Genomic DNA, 20070 nt, shown 5'->3' with positions numbered 1-20070 from the left:
CCAGATGTTAAAGGAAGATGCAGCAATGGCTGAAGCAGGTAGACAGGACAGGTGATCAAGGAAAAGCACTGAGCACCACAGCGTCAAATATTCCTATGAATCTTTTCAGGACACTAAGGTATATTCATCGCTTTCCATCAGTATTTTTCATCTCTTTACCCCGGTACATACACCCCAAAATGATGCTCTGAGACAATTATTGCAGATGGAAACATCTACCCGTGGCTCCAAGTTCTAGCAAAGTGTGAGCCTAATCACTCTGGATTGATAGACAAGATAGAGACATTCTTAATCCTGAATTTAGGTCTCATCTGTTAATTCACTGGTTTGGGATCAGGACATAGTAAGGCTGAACTGTGCAGGCCTGAAATACACGGCTGCTTACTGTTTCACATACAGTTGTTAAAAAATACACATATTATCTTTAGGAGTTCGTTTTCTATTGTACCCTTCCCTCTTCTCCCAGAAAAACACCCGTTTTTCCTCTTACTTACTTTTGATGGGGAGGATTCAGCGGGGGCAGACTCTGGTCTTCTTCGAGGAGGAACTGGAGGGGGAACATGAGCTTCATCCGAATTTTTGGTGAAGTTTATGGATGACACAGAAGCGGATCCTAGTGGGCATAAAAAGAAAAATCCCAATAATGATAAACTTTTATTCAACACGGTATATTTCCTTTATCATTGTCAGTAAAGATATCATTAAAGGCAGCATGCTTTTACTTTAGTAAATTACTTGCTTGTAAAAGGCAGCATGAAACAAGAGGTGTTAAAGGAATATATAACTAAACAACCCTCTACCTTGCACATCCCAGACAAACTGCTTTTCTGAGCTGCAATCATCTGTGGCCACTAATCCCTGTGCTTTCTTAAGTAATCCTTAAGACCAAAACCCACACCACAAACTTGTCCATGTTAACACAAAAGCACTAAAACAATATCCTGAACCTGCAGTCAGTGGGTCAATCCAACAATGAAGAAATATCTTCTTAGGAAGTACTTGGGAGACCTAGTGAGGACACTAGGACACCCCCTTGTGGCAACCAGTTCAACAGGGCACTAACTTTGTATTTCCTTTGACAGCCCTCCTACATGTACAATGTGAAATATTGAAAGCATACCATATAGCATAAGCTTCCTTGTATGTTGAAGACAGAAGAAAAATAGGTACTGATTTTTCCTGATGCATTTAGAGCAGGGCAATGTTGATTTTAAGACATTCAGGAAAAACATCTACATACCCTGAAGCCAATTTGCAATGGCAGACAGCAAAATAAGGCATTCGCAGAACATTCATTTCTATTCTCATGGGTCACCATCAAACAGATACTCACTGAATACATTCAACACATATATATATATATATATATGAAAACATACATGTATATATATATGGCAGCAAATCCACAGCTGTTATACCAGATATATCAGATATACCTCTGGCTTTCTGTTTTGACAGTTTGTCCAAAGACATGTAATACCCAGCACATCTAATTCTGTTTAGTTTCTCCCTTTACAGCGAAAACTTATAAAAATGGAGTAAAATGCACTGAAAGTTTCTGCCACTACAAGGAGACTACAGTGACTATAGAGACAGTCTAAAGGCTATCTAAAGATGGTCAAGACTAAAGATGGTTTTACCTGTTTAAGACCACAAAATCTAATACACACAGTCTTGGCAGACTATCAGTTTTCACCTACTTGCATGAAAAGGACTGGAAGGATCTGAGTCAAATACACTGCAGGCATCTGTTGTGCTCGAAGTAGCAGAAGCAGGGGGTGGGGTCAAAGGTGTTCGTGGAGAGTTTGGTGCAGATGCTGTGGTTTCGGTCTCGCTCTCTGGGATGCGACTGTAACTAATTTTTCTTGGCTCCTGTTGCAGGGGTGTAGGGTGTCTCATGGTACCTGGCCTTGGATTAGATGGGCGAACACCCGGGGACTTGAGAGGGTAGCTGTACTTTTTGGGCTGAAATGACAAAAAGGAAACAAAGCGTCACACAAAATCAAAACACACCAAACAAAATCAAAATGCCAAATAAATCACCTCTCTCTGAAAGACAAATGTAAGCATTTGGGAGGGGGGGGAGAATACTAACAAATCTTGGTGGAGGCTTGACATTTCGTGGCTCTATCTCTAGGGACTTGTTGAACAGATAATCTGTAAATTCTGTCTCCATGCTGTTTCCCATTGGATTCAGGTTTTCAAAAAATCTCTGAAATACAAGAAGGTAAAAAAAATTACATCAGCTAAGCTATTTCTTTGGCGCTTGTTTCTATTGCATAAGTGATCCCAACTGCTCCATAGAAGAGAGAAAACGTTCAAGTCAGAAGCAGTGATAAATTTTTAAGTTAGCAAGTGCCTGTTGCCAGCCCTCTGATGGACATTCCTAGTGCTATGCTTGGCCTAAAGAAACAACTGTGCTAGTACCATAAATATTTTCTGTAGTGCAAAAAGCAGACCAGGTTAGCTTGAACACCCTCTGAAGAAGTTGTATACAGCCCATCTCTACATTGATGCAGGGGAAGGCTGCTCTCAGAACACATTCTGTCAAACCCTGAGGAGAAAAAATACCAAGAGAAAATCCTGCAGTCTCTTAAGATAAACAGTCCTATGGCTCTTTGAGAATACATAGCTGAAAATACATTTAAAGAAAAAGGAGAAAGAAAAGCAAGCAGCAGACTGCTTAGGGAGGAACACACAAACCAAGGAGAACAAGTACACAAGGGGATAAAACTGTGAGTATCATCACCAGTACATGAAGTAAATGCAGTGTTATCAGGTAAGCCTGAAAACATAAAAAATAACAGAGGAGAGGAAAAAGACAACTGCGCTCACTACAGGCCAGTGATAAATAAAAGCAACTGACTGAAGGACCGTGAGAATCTGGCAGTTTCTGTTACTGTTTAACACTGATCAGTAAGATCTACCTACCAACACTCCAACAGCTGAAATTAAAAAAAAAAAAAAAAAAAAAAAAGCATAAAAACAAAACAATCACCCCCCACCACCAAATTGCAAGCATTGAGCTTTTTGCTCTTACAGACTTGAGAGCTTTTTGCTCTTCTCTTACAGAGTTGACAGATTTTATGGCAAGCCTTCTGCTCATCTCTGATTCAGTCTCTATCAGCTGGTGTTATCACGACAGAAGTACCTCAAGGTGTGGACACATGGAAATAATGCCACTTACCCTGATGTCAAATTCTACTCTTAAACAGTATGGCTGGTTCTGGTACTGCTGTATCTCTCCTGTTATTTCAGCTACCTTTCTCCTCTTGCTGAAGTTTATAAGTTCTTTCCCATGTCGCTTTAGAAATTCAGGGTTGCCTTCTTCTGTTTTCAAAATGTTAGTTAAGTAAATTCCTAAGGAGAACACAAAAGAGATTCTAAATATGTAGTACAAAACAAGCGGGAAGGTATGTGGTTGGAAAACAAAATTCTTAAACAACTTAATTTGTGCATTTTAATTACTTAGAAAAATTTTCATTTGGGGTCAGTAAGTCACAGCTCATTTTCAAATAAGGCAGTAACTTAAGTATTTTAATTGTTGTGAATTCTGACTTTTGCATTAAAATCTCCAGGTTTATGCATCCTGCCATTGTTTAGGAACCTCACAACACTGAACACTACTAGCAATTTGCAAGACAAGTCTACACTGAACTGAACTGCTTTCTCTCAACTATTCTGCCAGGATTCAGTTCTATTCCACCAGAGATCCCAGCTAAGCCCAAAAAAAGTATTTGTGTTTTATTTTTCTGTTCCACTCCTGCCCTCATAATTACATCAAATCATGATCATTAGAGAGGAGTTCGTCTCAAGTCCATGAATGACCTGGCTGAACTGTCACACGACTCTTCTGACTGCAGCTTGAGAAGTAAATAGAACTATTCATGTGTGATCATGCTAACCTCTACTCATCTCTGAAGCAGGACAAAAGGTTTCTTAGCTGACCTTATCTTTCTTTGGAGAGCTCTGGCGTATATGTTTCCCAAATTTGTGAACTGCCAGAAAAGCTATCAATGCCATTTTCTTTCAACTGTGAAGTCTGTGCTGGACAAGTACAACGTACTGTGAGTGAGAACTGCAGCAAATGTCCAAGCAGCAGCAATGCCTTCTGCCTAATTTCATAATTTGCTAAACTTCAGAAACTCCAAGTATCCTACTTGGAAGAACTCCTCAGCCTGATGATGCAGAACAGGGTTCTTTACCAAAACCTATTTTTATTTCTTGACGTTGTTTGGGAGTATGTGGGCGTGTTCCCTTCTTACCTGCAAGTAAATATTTCTAACATGCCCACCTGCCATTTAAGGGACAACATTTGAAACTGCATTTAAAGGAAAAATGAATAACTATGTAATTAACTTATTCCAGGTATACTAATTCTTGCCACAAATAACATATGCAATTATTGGTCAATTTAACATTTCTTTCACATACAGGCAATTAACAATTTCCTTCACACAATCAGTCCTGCTGCTAGTTTAAGCAAGCCAGGGAAAATGCTTTGATGTCTGGGCAGCTGAAATTCAAACCCGAATATCCTGTTAAAACTGAATTCTCACTATTGTTCATACTTTTGTTTAGTGCCTTAGCTCATTATTTTCCAAAGGTTTATGCATGATATAGCTCGTTCAGAACCCAATATACTTACCAAAAAAAGGCACACAAGGAGGATTAATGGACCTGAGTTTTGCCAAGTATTTCTTATAGTGATCCTCACTCAGTTCATAAGCTTCTTCCAGAATCTTCTTCTGACGACTGGGAATTTGCTACAGAGAGACAAAACCAGTTATTTGGAAAACCAGTGTAATGGCATAAGCCAGCAACAATACTGAGAGTAACCATCTCCCACTGATATTTAAGTCAGTGACCACAAGGACAGTGCCCCACCATCTCAGGATCTTGCTACCTTTTTCTGCCTTTCTGAAGTGAGGATTGATTTCTTTCTTCTGAAACCCAGAAATAAAAAAACAACTCTTACACCCTAATTGATTCGGTTGTTGGGAGATTTACCTTCCTTGTTCCTTCTCTGAAGGACATGCCTACTGAAAAGGTAAGCTTTCAATGTAGCTAAGGTGCACTACATTACACTTTCATACCAAAAATGGAGAACATTTCATCACTGTACCTCAAATGTGTGATCCAACCTATACACTGCTGCAGAGTTCATTGCACTGACAATCTCAAGGACGCCATTAAAGTTGTTTAGCTCTTGAAAAACTTGCAGGATCTCAATTATTCGGCTCACTACAATTACTCTTTCCTCTAGGTTTTCTGTTTCTACAATACATCTAAATAAACAAGAACATTTGATTTTGTATTGTAGTGTTGAAGAGTTTTCCATAAGAAAATATTAAGTTGTAACACACATAAGTCTGAAAAGTTTATCAAATTATTCAACAGTTCCGAAAATTTTTAGAATAAAGTTTGCTTTGAAGAATTAAAAGACTAAAAAGCTGAAATCATTATGGTAACATTATCTCAGGGACCAGCTGTAGCATCTAAACACTATTAAAATGAAATTCTCCCAGAACAGATTTTTTTCACAACATCCTTCTGAAAGTATTGTACATATCCAGTAACGGACTAGGTGCATATTTTAGCAAAGTCACTTACTTTTCAAACCACAAAGTGAGGTTAGTTGTATGCCTTATCATTTTGAGAAGGTTGGGAGAATTAATTTCTTTATCTTCCTTTGTCCACACACTTCCAACTAGTTCAGATGGCTGCACAGCTCTAAAAAAAAAAAAGTAGATGCATGTATCAAAAAATGTAATCACAAGCATGAAAGAAGATACTATTTTTCCAAAGCTTCTTCATTTCCAGGGAATTTGAAATTAGTATTTGGAACTGAATTCTTAAGGTATCACTTCTATGATCTTAGGCTCACCACATGACTCAAGTGACTTGTATTTCTGTGCTTCTTTTCTAGCACGTAAATATTTCTTAATTTATATGACTATTAACCACTTCTGTTCATCTAAATGAAGAATGAAGTCCACATCTCATTCACCGTAATAAAATGTGAGCTTCCAGCATCTTAACAAGCTCTCACAGACATCTGGTGAGATCTGACATGGTCCATAATTTGCTTCACAATCTAGGATACCAATTTAATTCATGTTCGTGCTTCTCAAAGGTTGATTTACTCGGAAAGCATAAGGAGAAACCTGCAGCACAATGCAATTGAAAGTATGCATCAGTCACAGGCACCGCACGTTCGCTTGGGGATGACAAAACAAATACTAGATTTTAGAATTTTTGGCTGAAAAAGTAACAATTAATATACAGCATCGGTAAAGTCCCTTGACCTACCGTGGGGCTTCACAGCAGGGGCCCGCAGAAACAATTTCATGCTGGAGGATATTTTGGTTTGTGTCATGTGTTTTTCAATGGAGGAAAGTTACCTGTAAAAATCTGACTCAAGTAAAGTGAGCTGCCGAGCAATTTCTATTGGATGCAAAGTGAGCAAGTCAAAAGTCTCTGTGTGTCCTGGTTTGCTTATGTGCCATTCGATCGCTGGAGGTGGGCTTTCAAAAGTAATGTTGTGGCTTGGCCCAATGGCTTGTGCCTGCTTTTTCCGGTTGATTATCTTGGTGATTGATTCAACCCATTTCTTCATCGCTTTGCCTGGCACACAGGGAGAAAATTGCTGTTTAGTCTTAATACTTTTTTTCCCAGAGGTTTGTATAATTGGGAAATTTTTGATTCAATAGCCATCCCCATGCCGCCAATACAATTAAGCAACCGTATACTCAGAAACGTATGCATGGTGTTCCCAAACAACTCTCAAAGCATTCAGACATATTATGAAGAAACCCTCAACAGCCAATGCCGAGCATGTCAGGTTTGTCCAAGCACATTCATGACATCTAAATTTGGCTTCTGCTCTGAATCAGGGGGCATTTTTCTCTCTTCTACCACTTTACAATGAGTTTATGGAAACCAGCTTTTTTTTGGTCCAAAGTGCATTTCTGTGAACCACCTGAACTTTATACTTTGGGCAGGAGTACATGCATACCTCAGAAGGCATAGAAGGGAATAATAATGAACAGGGAAAAGCTTCTCCCTCAACTGTATTTATCATCAAAGCTGAGAATAAAACCCAAAGGACAAATGCCTGTTTAGCTCTACACCATAAGAATTTCCTACATGAGATGGCAAGTCCACTGAAAATTTACCAGTAATCCACATTAAACCAGCTGCTTCAGTCTCCACCTCATCTAAATTGCTAAATAACCATGGATTACTTCTCTACTGTAATATTTTCCTACAAACTACTCCTGTAGCTGTCCAGTTGTTCTTGTAAGGGAATGTGAAAGACCAGTACAGTCACAATTGGAAGGTGACCTACAGGACCGATATGCACTGTGAAAGAGCTGGAAAACCCTTGCTTTAACAAACCAGTCGTTTCCACCAAACTTTTACAAAAATCACACCTGCATATTGTTTACGAGGACAATCAAAATAATTATTCTGTCCTGAGCATCACTCAATTCTCGTTATTTGTCATTGATTTCAGTCACCTTATAGCATAGAACTTATTAAATAAGGATATAAAGTATTCTTTCTCCTGAACAGAGGCCAGACACTGTGGAATTTAATATAATTTAAGTATTTAATAAGATACAAGCTCTGTTTTTCTTTATCCACTCACTGAAAGGCAAAGTGATCCATTCCATACCTTGGAAAAGGCATGCTTTAAAAAGACCACTACTTAAGAAACTTTAAGTACCTCTTACTGTTCCAATGAATTCCTCCAAACGTTGCAAAAGATCAGCATCTCTTTCAAAGTCATAGAAGTGGTGTTCTACCCAGTGTCGACATACATTTAATACTCTGCAGAAGAAAAAGGGCAGTAAGTATTGCACAATATGGTCTGTCTTCATGTCTAGCGTTTCAAGGCTTTTAGTTCACAGAAATATCAGAATAGCAGAACAAACAGGATTATTCTACTGTCTGCATTTCATTGGCTATAAGCATTTCTTTTTAACTTTACATTCAGAGAAGCCAGAGTAATGTTAATATTCATTAAAATAACTTTTATAATGTTCTCTACATACATCTTTGTGGCAAGCTTATGGTGTACAACTTGGCACAAATATGGATTCCATAAAAGCCATGAGTGCAAGAAACAGATTTGCAGACTAACAGCCTAAAACTCAGCAGAAGTCTATCCCAAGGCCTTTCATGCCATGAGTTTTCACGCCACGAGTCAAATTCCCACCAGATTTTCAAGCACCAAAGTCAAAATGTCTAACTGCTCCCCTATGCTATCAAAACATCTACAAGAAAGGCTCCCAGCTATCCAAAAGAGCTCCTGCATCCAAAGTTTGGTACTTTAAAAACTTAAAAGGAAGTCAGGTTGGCTCACATTGCTGCAGTACTCACCGTAGCTGCACAGGTTGTATGTACTCTTTCCGAAATCTTTTTAACTCAGCACTAAGAGGCTGGTCTCCATTCTCCATTGCAATACGATCAGCTTCTGTTGGCTCAGGCTCTGGAATTTCAAACCTAGCACAGAAGGTGGGGATAAGTACCAGTCATCTATTAAACTAATCTTGCTCAAACGAGCACGTGTTGATTGAAGATAGCTCAAAATTCAGATGGTTTCTACATGTCAGGATCTTATGTTTTGCTAAACACAGGAAGATTCACTAAAATCAACATTAATGCAGATTTCAAAGACATAACTGTGGGGCACTGAAAATTACTGAAGCCAACTGAACAATCCTAAAACTTCTGGATATACCTCATGCATTTTACTTGCACTCTGTCATCCTTAAATTTCACAAATTTTTAAAAGTGTTTGGAGTAAAACAAAGCCAGCTGGAAAACAAGAATCTTACAAGTTCTACTCCAGGTAAAAATTTAAACAAATATCGCACTTCATACGAGTAATATTTTAACAGTGGCATACCTTTCTATTAGTAGACTCAGCAGCTCCTGAGGTTTACAGAAGGATCTGTATGTTGTGAGAAAAGTCCGAACAAAGTTGGGATCTAAGACAAAGAATTATGCTTGTGTCAGCAATTATCTACTGGTTTATACTTGAAAATAAGTTAATTGCATCCTTCAAAATGAAAGATGCTAGAGTATTGAATGCAGAAAGAGGATGGTGTAAAATGAAGCTGCTTTGGTAACAATTCACAACCTCTTAAAATAGAAATAAAAAGCAGAATTTAAAAGCAATTTTAACTCCATTTGACAAATCATAAAAATGGCTATTTCCCTTCAATTATTAAAAGATAGGATTCTCTTTCAACAACTTTGAAAATAACAGATCATTTTATTTATGAGCCATCTAGTAAACAGCCGTTTTTGACAAAGAGCAAGACAAACAAACAACTCAGAAAACAGAACAACCAACACTGCATTGGATAAAAATTGGCCTAACTCTTCCAGGGTAGAATGTTTTCCCAAAACTGGTACAACTTATGAGCAGCTGTGGTTAAGGTAGGCTAGGTATTTTTTTCAGTTAGCTTACAGTTGTACTGATTTTATTTTACTTCAAGAAAATCAGTACATTTCATATTAACTGATTAAGTACACATCAGCATCTTTAAAACATTCATATCAGCTTTAAAAACAAGTATTCAAAACAGAAAGCAATGCACTTCCCTTAATTACAAAAGCAAAATCATTTGTTTTCAAGTATGAGGAAATGCAGTGACAGCATGCTGGCACTACACAGAGCTGACTAGAAACCAAGCTAGCATTGCTATCACTAAACAAAACTCATGATCAGGTTGCAACGGCTTTACATATTAAATGCATATATATTTTTCAAAAAAAAGGGCAATTTTTCTAGTATGAATTGGCTGAACAGCATGTAGCACTTGAAACGAGTTCCTATAGGTAGTAATGCAGGAAGAAACCCAGCATTATTTGACCTAAAACTACACACCAATTTCACATTTGGATTTGTTTCCTGGAATGTGGGGTTTTAAGACCCTCATAAAAATCCTCAAACTACTTACCAGCATCTCATCCATCTGAGCAAATATCCTACCTTTTTTGAAATCCCACTGAATTCCTCGTTTAATTTACTACAATCCATCACGCAGATTAACCATGTTGTGCCACGCAGCATTTCCTTGCCTTTCTGTTGTATGCTAATTCCCATTTCCTACACAATACACTGGCTAGTGTGTTTTATCATCTCAATTTCCTTCATTACTGTTTTTCTTATCACAATACCTCTCACCTCTCCTTGAAACCGTATAGTCTTTTCAAAGGCAAACCTCCAAATCTTTTTGCACAAAGAATGTGATCCCTGTCCCCACTGTCCTCATCATGCAAACATATGATTTTTCATGTCCCAAAAAACAAGTAGTAACTCAACTAAACACCATAACTCATGTTTTCAGAGCTTGCATTCTGTAGTAGGCAGCAACTGCCCCAAACAGCATTTGTCTGCATGAAAGAGAAGCGAGCCTCCACCGCAATCAACGTTTTCAGATCGCTGCAAGCTCTGAGTCATAGCTATTGTTATTTACAGGTAGACTCAGTGTCTAAATCTACAATGCATATTGAATTTCAAATGAAGTAAATCAGAAAATGAAATCTAACTCCGTTATCTTACTAGCAAAATCTGCAACTCAAAATAGCGTACAATATATGAGCAAGTGTTAAAAAAAAATGCAGACAACACACTGGTTAGCCAGGATGTCTGCTCATGTGATAATTCTCTCTTCAATACAGCCAATTTGAAAGCTAAAAAAGAACAATAACTTGTTCTACAAGGATTTATAAATAATCACCCTTGAATTCCTTAAGAAAGGAAACGGACACTACGATGACGCACAAGCACTCTTAACATATCAAAGCTTTAAAAATAGAAGAGCACTGCCCTATAGATAAAAAAAAAAAAGGCCATGGCTTTCAAATCTCGGTACCACCTAGCCGAGCTGCTCTTAAGCAAGCATCAGGAGGAGGAGATAACCACAGAAACACATTAAAACAAGTAAAAACCACCAGAATACGGAAACGGGGTCAGAATCTGAATTTCTAATTAGAGGGCAGCATCTCGGGTGAAAACACAAGGCAAGTTGCTTTAGGAGACCTCTCCCAGCTCTGCTGTTCCACCAGAGGAGGGTTTTGACAGCCCGCTGCACCTCCTGGCCAGGCAGCCCCCAGGGTTTTCTCTCTGCTTTACCTCTGGTGGTGGCTGCAGAGCTCATCCCCTGCCAATAACTCCCCTTTTTCAGCTATTTCCACCAAACTGGCATATCCTTTGCGACCATATCTGTAATTACTCCTTATAGTATTTGACTTACAAGAGAAGACTCCCAAAATATCTGCCTTGACATTGTCATATGCGGGGCTACCTACACTTGAGGAAATACACCTTAGTAAGTTACAGCTTGCTATTCTGGCATATGTACATGAAGTCAACACAATTCTTTTAAGATGGTAAGCACACACACAATCCTTTGTGGGGCAGTAAGAAATCCACCATCTGTAGCTGTTTAGCTACATACCACAGAGACACTTGTGTTCCTACACCTGAAAGCAGAAGAGAAGCCCTGCACTCGGCTGATGCACGCCCAGAACAGTTAAAGGGTTATTATGGAAAGCTGTCGCCCTACTCACTGTATCTCATAAAATGCAACAAAACACTGAATGATTTACATAGTAAATGGACCTCGTTTCCTGTACAACAGAGCCTTTTTGGCTGAGTCACTAAATCTATTCCTTTGTTTCCCTGGAAAAGACAGCGAAGAATGGTTAGAATGACTACATTCGTCCCCACAGAGAACCAGCTACCAACCAGAAGCTATGTAATGAAAGATAAGAGCTTGGAGAAATGACACACAACCGAACAATTCAGCATCAGAGCCACGCATGTTGCGCTCAGATCTCTAAGGTTACAGTGATGGGCCAAATACATCACAAGACAACCAATTTCTTTCTTTCCTTCCCCTATTTTTTTTTTTGTGGGGGAGAACAGATCCAAGGGCTTCAGGCTATTTTGCAGTACCCGTATTCTCAGCTGAGCCAAAGAGTGGTTTGGTCAACATCACACAACTCTAACAGCGGGCTTCGAGCTACCTACCTCAGGCTTCATTAAATTGTGGCTGTTGAGAGCAGGGATTTCAATGCCTATGGAAGTGAACGTGGATCTAACCAATGGATCTGGGGACAACAAGAGTCCCTCTACATATAGAAGGCCAATTCCCAGTGGTATGCAAAGTAGCCAAAGCACAGCAAACGTGTCACTAAAGCAGTACTGGTTCTGCTAATTCTCTGCCAAATACAATTTTAGCTCAAAACAGAAAAAAAAAGCCACTCTTCCTTTCTCTAACACTGAATTGTTTTACTCTAACTTCCAAACCCATAAAATTGTCATAAATCGTGCCTGTAAAATTTGAAGCCAACAGCTAAAAGTTTATAAAACCACAAGAAAATGAAGACAGGCACAAATCTTCTCTGGTTAAAGCTGCCAGCAAGACATTGCATTTGCGTTTCCAGTAAGTGATAGGAAAGCTAAACTGAATGACGTATGGAGAAGAGCAACAAAAGTAATGGAGTAAACAGATTTATTTGGAAGCACTTTAAAAATAAAAATACTAAACTGTATTAATTATATTCTGTTTACTCCTGGCTCCTTCCAAACAAACATTCCTGCTCAATGCTGGAGTCCAGTTCCACCAAGATAGAGCTGCAGAAGAACAATTTCTTGGAGTAAGGAGTGAAAAGGCAGACAAAAATCTGCAGCTGAGTATGAGAAGTACTTTTACCAAGATGCGTAAGGTTTAGAATAAGTGCCCATACAGGTAGAATCAAAGAAAACAAACGAACAAACCCAAGCCTATGCTTTTCATCACAGCTTATAAAAATCCTGGAAAATTATCAAGAAAAACTCCACGCAGAGATGGGACTGGATGAGCCATTCAGTTTCACAAAAATGCCATTCACCATACAAACATTAACATACCTTCACAAAAATAAATGTATCTTCACAAAACAAACAGAAACCTGAAGTCAAAAGTTCTTGAATCAAATCTGCACTGCATTTCTGATTAAGGTGAAAATCATGCAAGTGCCTGCTTCTAGCAAGCTGTTATTTGATCTATTCATTTGACATCAGCATGGACACAGGTAATAGTTCATGAAGTGCAACTCTTAACTGAAGAAACCAGGCCCACAATTCTTGTCTGCAGTACTAGCCCCTTCATGTGCCACCCAGCCATGGAAGTCTTGAGGGAAGGCAATTCTTGTAGCCTGGGGCATACAGGAAGAAGTATTGTCTGGAGCTCAATTCCTGCTGGACCCTGACCCCCCGCCCAATCCCTCACATGAGAATAACCTTATGCACATGCCTATCCTGCTGTGTTCAACCAAAAAATATATTTGTATTTTTAATTGCTACAGCAGTGCAAATTTCAAATTCTGAACCTTAACTCAAAATGCATTCCACAATTTGTGCACTGCAAAGCACACTGGCTTTTTACCTACTGTATATATTTTGCTATACCTATTTAATACAGAAAATCAGAAGCCTAAACCAGTCATCAGCTTCTCTGGTTATGGAAATAAAGGGCCTCACCTGCATACATGTGGTAAGTCAGCCTCTCGATAAGCTTGACTACGGTTCCTGCCTTGATGATCGGGATTCCGGATTTGGGCTGCATGTTTTCTTCAAACACAATGTTCTCTTCAGAGTCAGGTTCTGCAAACCTGTAAAGCTCAGGATTTGGAAATCTCATCTGCTCCTCTTTTTCTTCCTGCAACATCGTTACATCCAACATCCTTTCCAGCGTGCTTCTGTATTGCAAAGATATCAATGCTGCCATCCAGTTGTTTTTCTCTTCAGCTGATTTAGCAGCAAAAATAACACTGTTCTCATCTTTTAAGATGATTTCAAAAGCATGTCTGTACTCATTAGTGTCGTCTTTGTCATTGATTTGTACCTTTCGCATGAAGAACTTCTCTTTTAGACGATATTCTGCATTGCTAGCACCAGGAAGTCTTGGCTGGCCATGATTTGACTTACAGCAAATCATCAAGCCATCAAATAGAAAGATGTGTCTCTCATGCTTTGCTCCCACACGCGTGAGCGTTCCTTCCATGATGAACTCGTTACAGCATTGGCCGATGTCCTTACCCTCCCAACCATCAATATTTTTCTGGATTTCATTCATTTTCTTAATTGCTAGCTGTTTCCCCTTCATCTGCTGAGTATAGAATCGGCATGCAGATTCACTTCAACGCAGGATGGGAAAAAGGCAGCCTATTAGTATACGATGATTTAAAAATCACAAACACCACTAGCAACAACAACACAAGATAATCTCTCTGAGTGGTGAGAACTCCTCTGAGAACACAGTTTAAACAGCCAGTATCAGGTTCTTCTCCTGAAAGCACTATTACAAGGCTTGACTAATGTTTTTCCAAAGTGCACCAACTGACAAAGTTCCCACTTAGCTTCTATGCAACAAATGTTTTTACCTAAACACAGGCAACCAGAAGTAGGCAGGCTGTTAGTGCTTCTTAGCCTAGTACATCACTCACTCTCATAGATGACAAACAGTTTTAGAAAGCATTAATTTAAAGAAGCACATTCAGAGAAAATAAGCTGTTAAAATACATTCACTTCTGAACCTAAATACAACGTTTAACAATAGAAATCTTGTTGGGCAAAGAAAATACTCAAACAACCTTAAGATCAAAAGTACAATCTTAACATGCTTAAATAACTGTTTAAGAAAATAAACATTAGCATTAAATCAAATGACAAACGATATAATCCAAGATTTCACTATAACATAGACACGTATATAAAATTAGGTAGCAATTTCTGTTATCCAGTTGTAACTTTTAACTAGAAGAGCTTTATGTGCAACGGCAAATTGCTTTAAGCAGTTTTAAATTCAAGAACATTTCCTTCTAATCACACAAATGCACTTCTAAAATATTTTTAAAGTATTTTTAATCTGAGCATAAGAAAGTGGCAAATGCTGTAGCTTTCTACTTACCCGTGAATTTTCAGAACGTTTCAACTAGCAGTATGCAAGGACACACAGAAATTCGAACGGTTTTAAAACAATAACAAATTATCTTGGCTTTGATGTCACTTCCTCTGAAAAAGCAGGCTTGTCACAAACTATTTTGTTCATTGTTTACTAAAAGAGGAAACTGGGAGCCCTGGATTTATAGCAAAGCACTAAGAGCAGAAAGCAGGAAAAATGGAAACGTGTTTACCTAAGCCTTCGTTTTGCAAGACTTTTGGAGCATATCCGTTCCATACTGCTTTGAAGATTCAGTAGGGCTGTTATTGCTTGCTTTAAGCATTCTTTATCCTCTTCATCCTCACTCTTTTCTTCTAGTTGCTGTGAACATTGAAAGTCACACACAGTAAGTATTACAAGTGTTTTGCTACGTGCAAATCCAGAAGTTTGACCTAGGAAGAACAAATCCAACAACTTGCTGATTTGGCATGCTCATGTCTGTTATTAAAATTAAGAAAATAATCAGGTGCATTACTGACACAGGCAAGAGACAAAATTCTCTGCTAAACTCAATCTCTTTTAAGATGAGAGCAGCAGCCACCAGTCCCCCATGTACAGACGACACACAAGCTACTTTGATTCACCTTGCATCTCCAAAAAAGAACCCATTAAATGTGTTACCTCCTAGAAGGACTTAGAGAAGAAGGAGATCCACATCTCCGCAGCCCCATCACATGGTGGAAAACAGCAGGAAGGTTCGCTCTCTCCTGACCCTCCTTTCCTCCAGAGTTAATAAGCCCACTCCCCCCGTTCCTCCTCCTCCTCCACCACACACTCCATCCTCCCAAGCATCTCGACAGCCTTTCAGCAGCATCACTTCAATACACTGATGTCAAAGATAAAGCCCAAACTGGTCACTGGGGAACTGAATCTACCAAATCCCTCAACCATGCTGGCTACCTGCTTGGTAGTACAGCACAGGATGGACTTGGGGCCTCAGCTACTGTGAGGGGATTTTGCAGGCTCACATTCATCTTGTCCACCAGGACCGTGAATTTTCACGTGGAAAAAAAGAAGGGGAAAGGTAAAGAACAGTAACCAGAAGGATAGCAGGGAGAAGTAAATGTTCTTCCACGAGTATTCAGAAAATAAAGTGGCATCTAACTACAGCCAGCTTGTAAAACTAGCATACATGAAGTCCCTATCTGACTACGCAGCTGTAGTAACACATTTACTTCCACCTTTCTTAAAAAGACAAAGCAACACAATTATAAACTAAAGCTGCAGTGAAAGGGTTAATACTAATATTTTGTGCCTACCAACTGGCTGTGACAGATGACTTGTACAAAACAACCTATGCTTTTATCCAACAATAATGACATTTTCTTCTTAAACCTTGTAGCCTAAAGCACAGAAGTGCTTCACCTGATGCTCAGTGAAAAACAACAGTGCCTACAGCTGTGGCTTAGACATAAAACTGAGATATCCCGTATTAATCCTGTAAATAATTGATACGCATTTCAGACTATTACACCAAGAACTGGCTCCACGCAACTGAAAGATTTATTTTGACAGAGGAGGTAAAAGCGAAGCGAGGCGCTGGCACGAAGCAGAATAACAGACACCCTTGCAAAGAGTCCGATCGCGTGGTTTGCTCCCAGTATGAAATGGAAGCATTGTTTTCCTAAACCCAACTCAATAAAACACATTCACAATTGATATATGAATGAGTCAGTTAACAGCATTATTTTTTTTCCCCTGACCAGAGCTCAACGTTCAGTGCAAAAGCTGTCAATACCAGACAGTGCTTTATTTGTGTTGCTAGCCATCATAACCACACCTTTTATTCTAGGCAGCTTCAGCTCACTTAGCACAATCTGTCTGTCATACTGCAGCTCAACATCAACCACAAGTGCCTGATCGTGCAACAAGCACTGAAATAGGGCTGACAACAACCAATACAGGTTTAACCTCCCTCCATGAATGAATAGCCTACCCTTGTCATACTCTCTCTGGATTTAACACACACATGTATTGCCTCCCCTTTACTTCAGTTGTACAGATCATCTGCTTTCAGAAAGGAATTCATACAAATGAGGCAGGTGCAGCACTGCTGGCAAAAATCCTGAAAGAAAGCTAAGAACAAGGTGTAACACCCTCGCACCCTCCAAGCTTTTGCACTGTTGCCGCACAAGAGTTCAAAGGAGGCCCTTGGTTTTGAGCACTGCCTCTTCATCAGCCTGCATCAGAAGGAGGTTGGCTGGATTTCCAACCATCTCCTGGCTACCGACCCTTCAAAACTAGACAGGATTGTTTTAAACAAGCCTCTTTAAAATAAGCTTTATTAGATCCATAAGATCCTACTGTATTTTGCCATTCACTTGAAAGAGAATCACAGGAGATAAGGCAAGCAGCAAAAGGAACGCAAAATACAAGTTGGACAAAAATCAAGCTTAAATGCAACAAAGCTCATAAAATCATTTCCTTATTTTAAAACTGTGTATATAACCTAATTGTTCCAGTCTAACGGAGAAGTCTACCATACAGCAGAACAAACACGTCTCGTATCCCAAAAAGTGAAGAACGTTTTTGAAGTTTGGAAAATATAAAAAACAAACAAACAAACTTGCAAAGGTAGGTTAATGCGTGTAAGAGGAAAGCTAAACCAAACAGGATAATAAAAATCCACTAAGCATAGAAGGATTTTCTCAATAGCACAAAGGGGCAATGGGTAGGGTTCAGGCCGGATATGAGGGAAAGGATCTTCACCAAGAGGGTGGTTGGGCACTGGGACAGACTCCCCAGTGTAGTCACAGCACTGAGACTGCCAGAGCTGAAGAAGCATTTGGACAACGCTGTCAGACATAGTGTGTCTGTTTTTTGGGTAGTATTGTGTGGATCCAGGAGTTGGACCCATTGATCCACTCAGGTTCCTTCCAACTAGGGATATTCTAGTTATTCTAGTGCCTTACGCCAGAGTACCTGGAGAAACAACTGCCTATCCCTTCTCTTCAGGAACGTGCAGACTAACGCTCACTGCTGTAAAGCAAACTACTCCTGTATGATATTTATAAAAATGTTTTTTAAAGTAATTTCTCTCCAGTTGCAAGAAGATTTTCATATACATCAGAGAAATCCATGTCCAAAAACAAACTACATGTTTGGATACAGAGGTGGAGAGAAAGAGAGAAAGCAGTTGTTTAATGACATTTCTGCATCTGGATGCAATGGAAGCAACACACATTTCCAACCATATACACAAACAAAATCTAAGATCAATGACTGTAATTATACTCCAGATTTAATATTCAGGAAGTAGTATGTAGAAGTATGTATCACATGTAGACCAACACAAATTGCAAATCATATGGTGTGCTGAAGACATTTCTTGAGAACACAATTTGAATTTTTTATTTTCTCGCCTTACATAATTACCATAAACTGCTATCAAAAGCAAACAGTCAAAACTGAGCTTAATACACTGCAATGTATTTCATCTTACACTGCCCCCAGACAGTTCGGTAGAGGAGGTTATAGGAAGTGAAATGGCAACACTGGAAATGCATTCAAGGTTCTCTGCCAATCCCACTGTTTTTTCTGTAGATGTGCAGTGCCCTCTAATGAATGAATCAGGTAGATGCTAAGAAATGTGCTTTCTTGATTTAAATGTCTTCTACTTAAATGAAGAATACTTTATTATCACAGGAAGGAGATGCAGATTTCTGATTATCAGTAGTATTAGTCATTAAGGTATTTTTAATAATCTTACAAGTTATCAACTTATAATAGTAATAATTTTAATTAATAATGAAATAGGCGCAGTATCCCTGCCAGTCCAGGTTATTTGAAGAAAACAAACGTGGCAGTTTATTTTCCAAGGGGAAATTTGTAATAAAAAGAAGCACTCTGCATCCTAGGCTGCAAACACTGAAAAGATATCAAGAAGGGGAAGATGAGGTATTTTCTTCTACCTGCTGCATAATGCAAGGATTAGGTAATATTTATAAAGCCAATTAACAGGAAGTTCCAAAGAGATAAAAAAAAATCCTCCTTATATACTGCAAGTTTACTCCACAGCAGTCCTTTCTCCTAGCCTGTGTGGGACACATCTATCTAGAAAGACAATGAAGAAAAAGATATTTACACATATGATGAGAACACACAAATATAGCAATATTAACAAGTGTCACAAGGGATATAAAACCTTGTACCTCTGAGTTTACCTCAAGATGATCTAGACTGCTGTCTCCCTAGAAGTTTTATATTAATATATCCACTGGAATTTGTACACTGCAGGTTCCCTGATTTATCTGAGAGGAGAGGCCTGTCATAGCCAACAGCATACAGGAGGCAGGGAAATCATAACTGAATTTGTTTAAGACCACTTGATTTGAGGTGCTAACAAGTTGTTGTCTCCCAAAACATCAAGCCAGGAAGCTGAATGCCTAAGAGGTCCCACATTAAAAGAAAAAGCCGCATACAGCAGTTTTCAGAACAACTAGCCCAAACTAGCGTTGTTTCAGAGAGTTTCAGAGAGGCGTCTTCAAAAACTGCCAGGCATTTTCTTCAGATATCCTGAAGCCCACAGGGAGGCAACAAAACACTTTGATAGCTGACAAAGGAAGCCTGAGCTGTAGTATGACCTAGCTATCTTCTCTGTAGGGAAATGCTACATAAATAAACAACTCTCAACATGCATGAGAACTTGAAGCGCACTGACATCACTTACTCCAGCTTTTGTTCTTAGGCCTCAACACTTTCTTCAACATGTTTCAGAGAAGAAGAAAATCTTTTATAAACAAGAATAAAAACCAAACAGCATTTCTCTTCTTACAAATGCAAGCTGATAGATTTGCTGACATTCTGCTACAAAAAACAAAGACAAAAAAAACAAAAAAGAATGCTGGAAGCGTTTTCTTAATATAATAGAGTTCCTGAGAGTGCTGACTTCTTGCAATTCCTCCAAATAATAAAAACTCAGCCCAAAGCAGTAGTATCCTGGGATAAATGTGCTCTCATATCTAGAAACCTCTGTAATTTTTAGAAGGCATGGAGAAATCTACAAAATCAAGTGGGGAAAACTGTAGGGAACACTGTACTTCTGGAAAATGACAACAGG

General features: G+C 38.9%; 1 protein-coding gene across 1 annotated transcript in view; it reads right to left on the bottom strand.

Moving 5' to 3' along the window:
* SOS1 (SOS Ras/Rac guanine nucleotide exchange factor 1) overlaps positions 1-20070 on the bottom strand; it is a 49348-nt gene that overhangs the window by 3081 nt on the left and 26197 nt on the right. The window contains exons 9-21 of the mRNA XM_082755526.1: positions 15205-15332; positions 13550-14205; positions 8918-8999; positions 8389-8511; positions 7733-7836; positions 6405-6627; positions 5614-5733; positions 5126-5288; positions 4649-4766; positions 3188-3360; positions 2096-2212; positions 1701-1965; positions 495-613 (exon numbers count right to left, since the gene is read on the bottom strand). Coding sequence (XP_082611652.1) covers positions 495-613; positions 1701-1965; positions 2096-2212; positions 3188-3360; positions 4649-4766; positions 5126-5288; positions 5614-5733; positions 6405-6627; positions 7733-7836; positions 8389-8511; positions 8918-8999; positions 13550-14205; positions 15205-15332 — 2391 coding nt within the window. The remainder of the gene's footprint in view (positions 1-494; positions 614-1700; positions 1966-2095; positions 2213-3187; positions 3361-4648; positions 4767-5125; positions 5289-5613; positions 5734-6404; positions 6628-7732; positions 7837-8388; positions 8512-8917; positions 9000-13549; positions 14206-15204; positions 15333-20070) is intronic.

Source organism: Aythya marila (assembly GCF_965140915.1).
Source record: "Aythya marila genome assembly, chromosome: 3".
Lineage (NCBI taxonomy): Eukaryota > Metazoa > Chordata > Aves > Anseriformes > Anatidae > Aythya > Aythya marila.
Note: the sequence above shows the minus strand (reverse complement) of the source record. Positions and strands in the feature narration are given on the sequence as shown.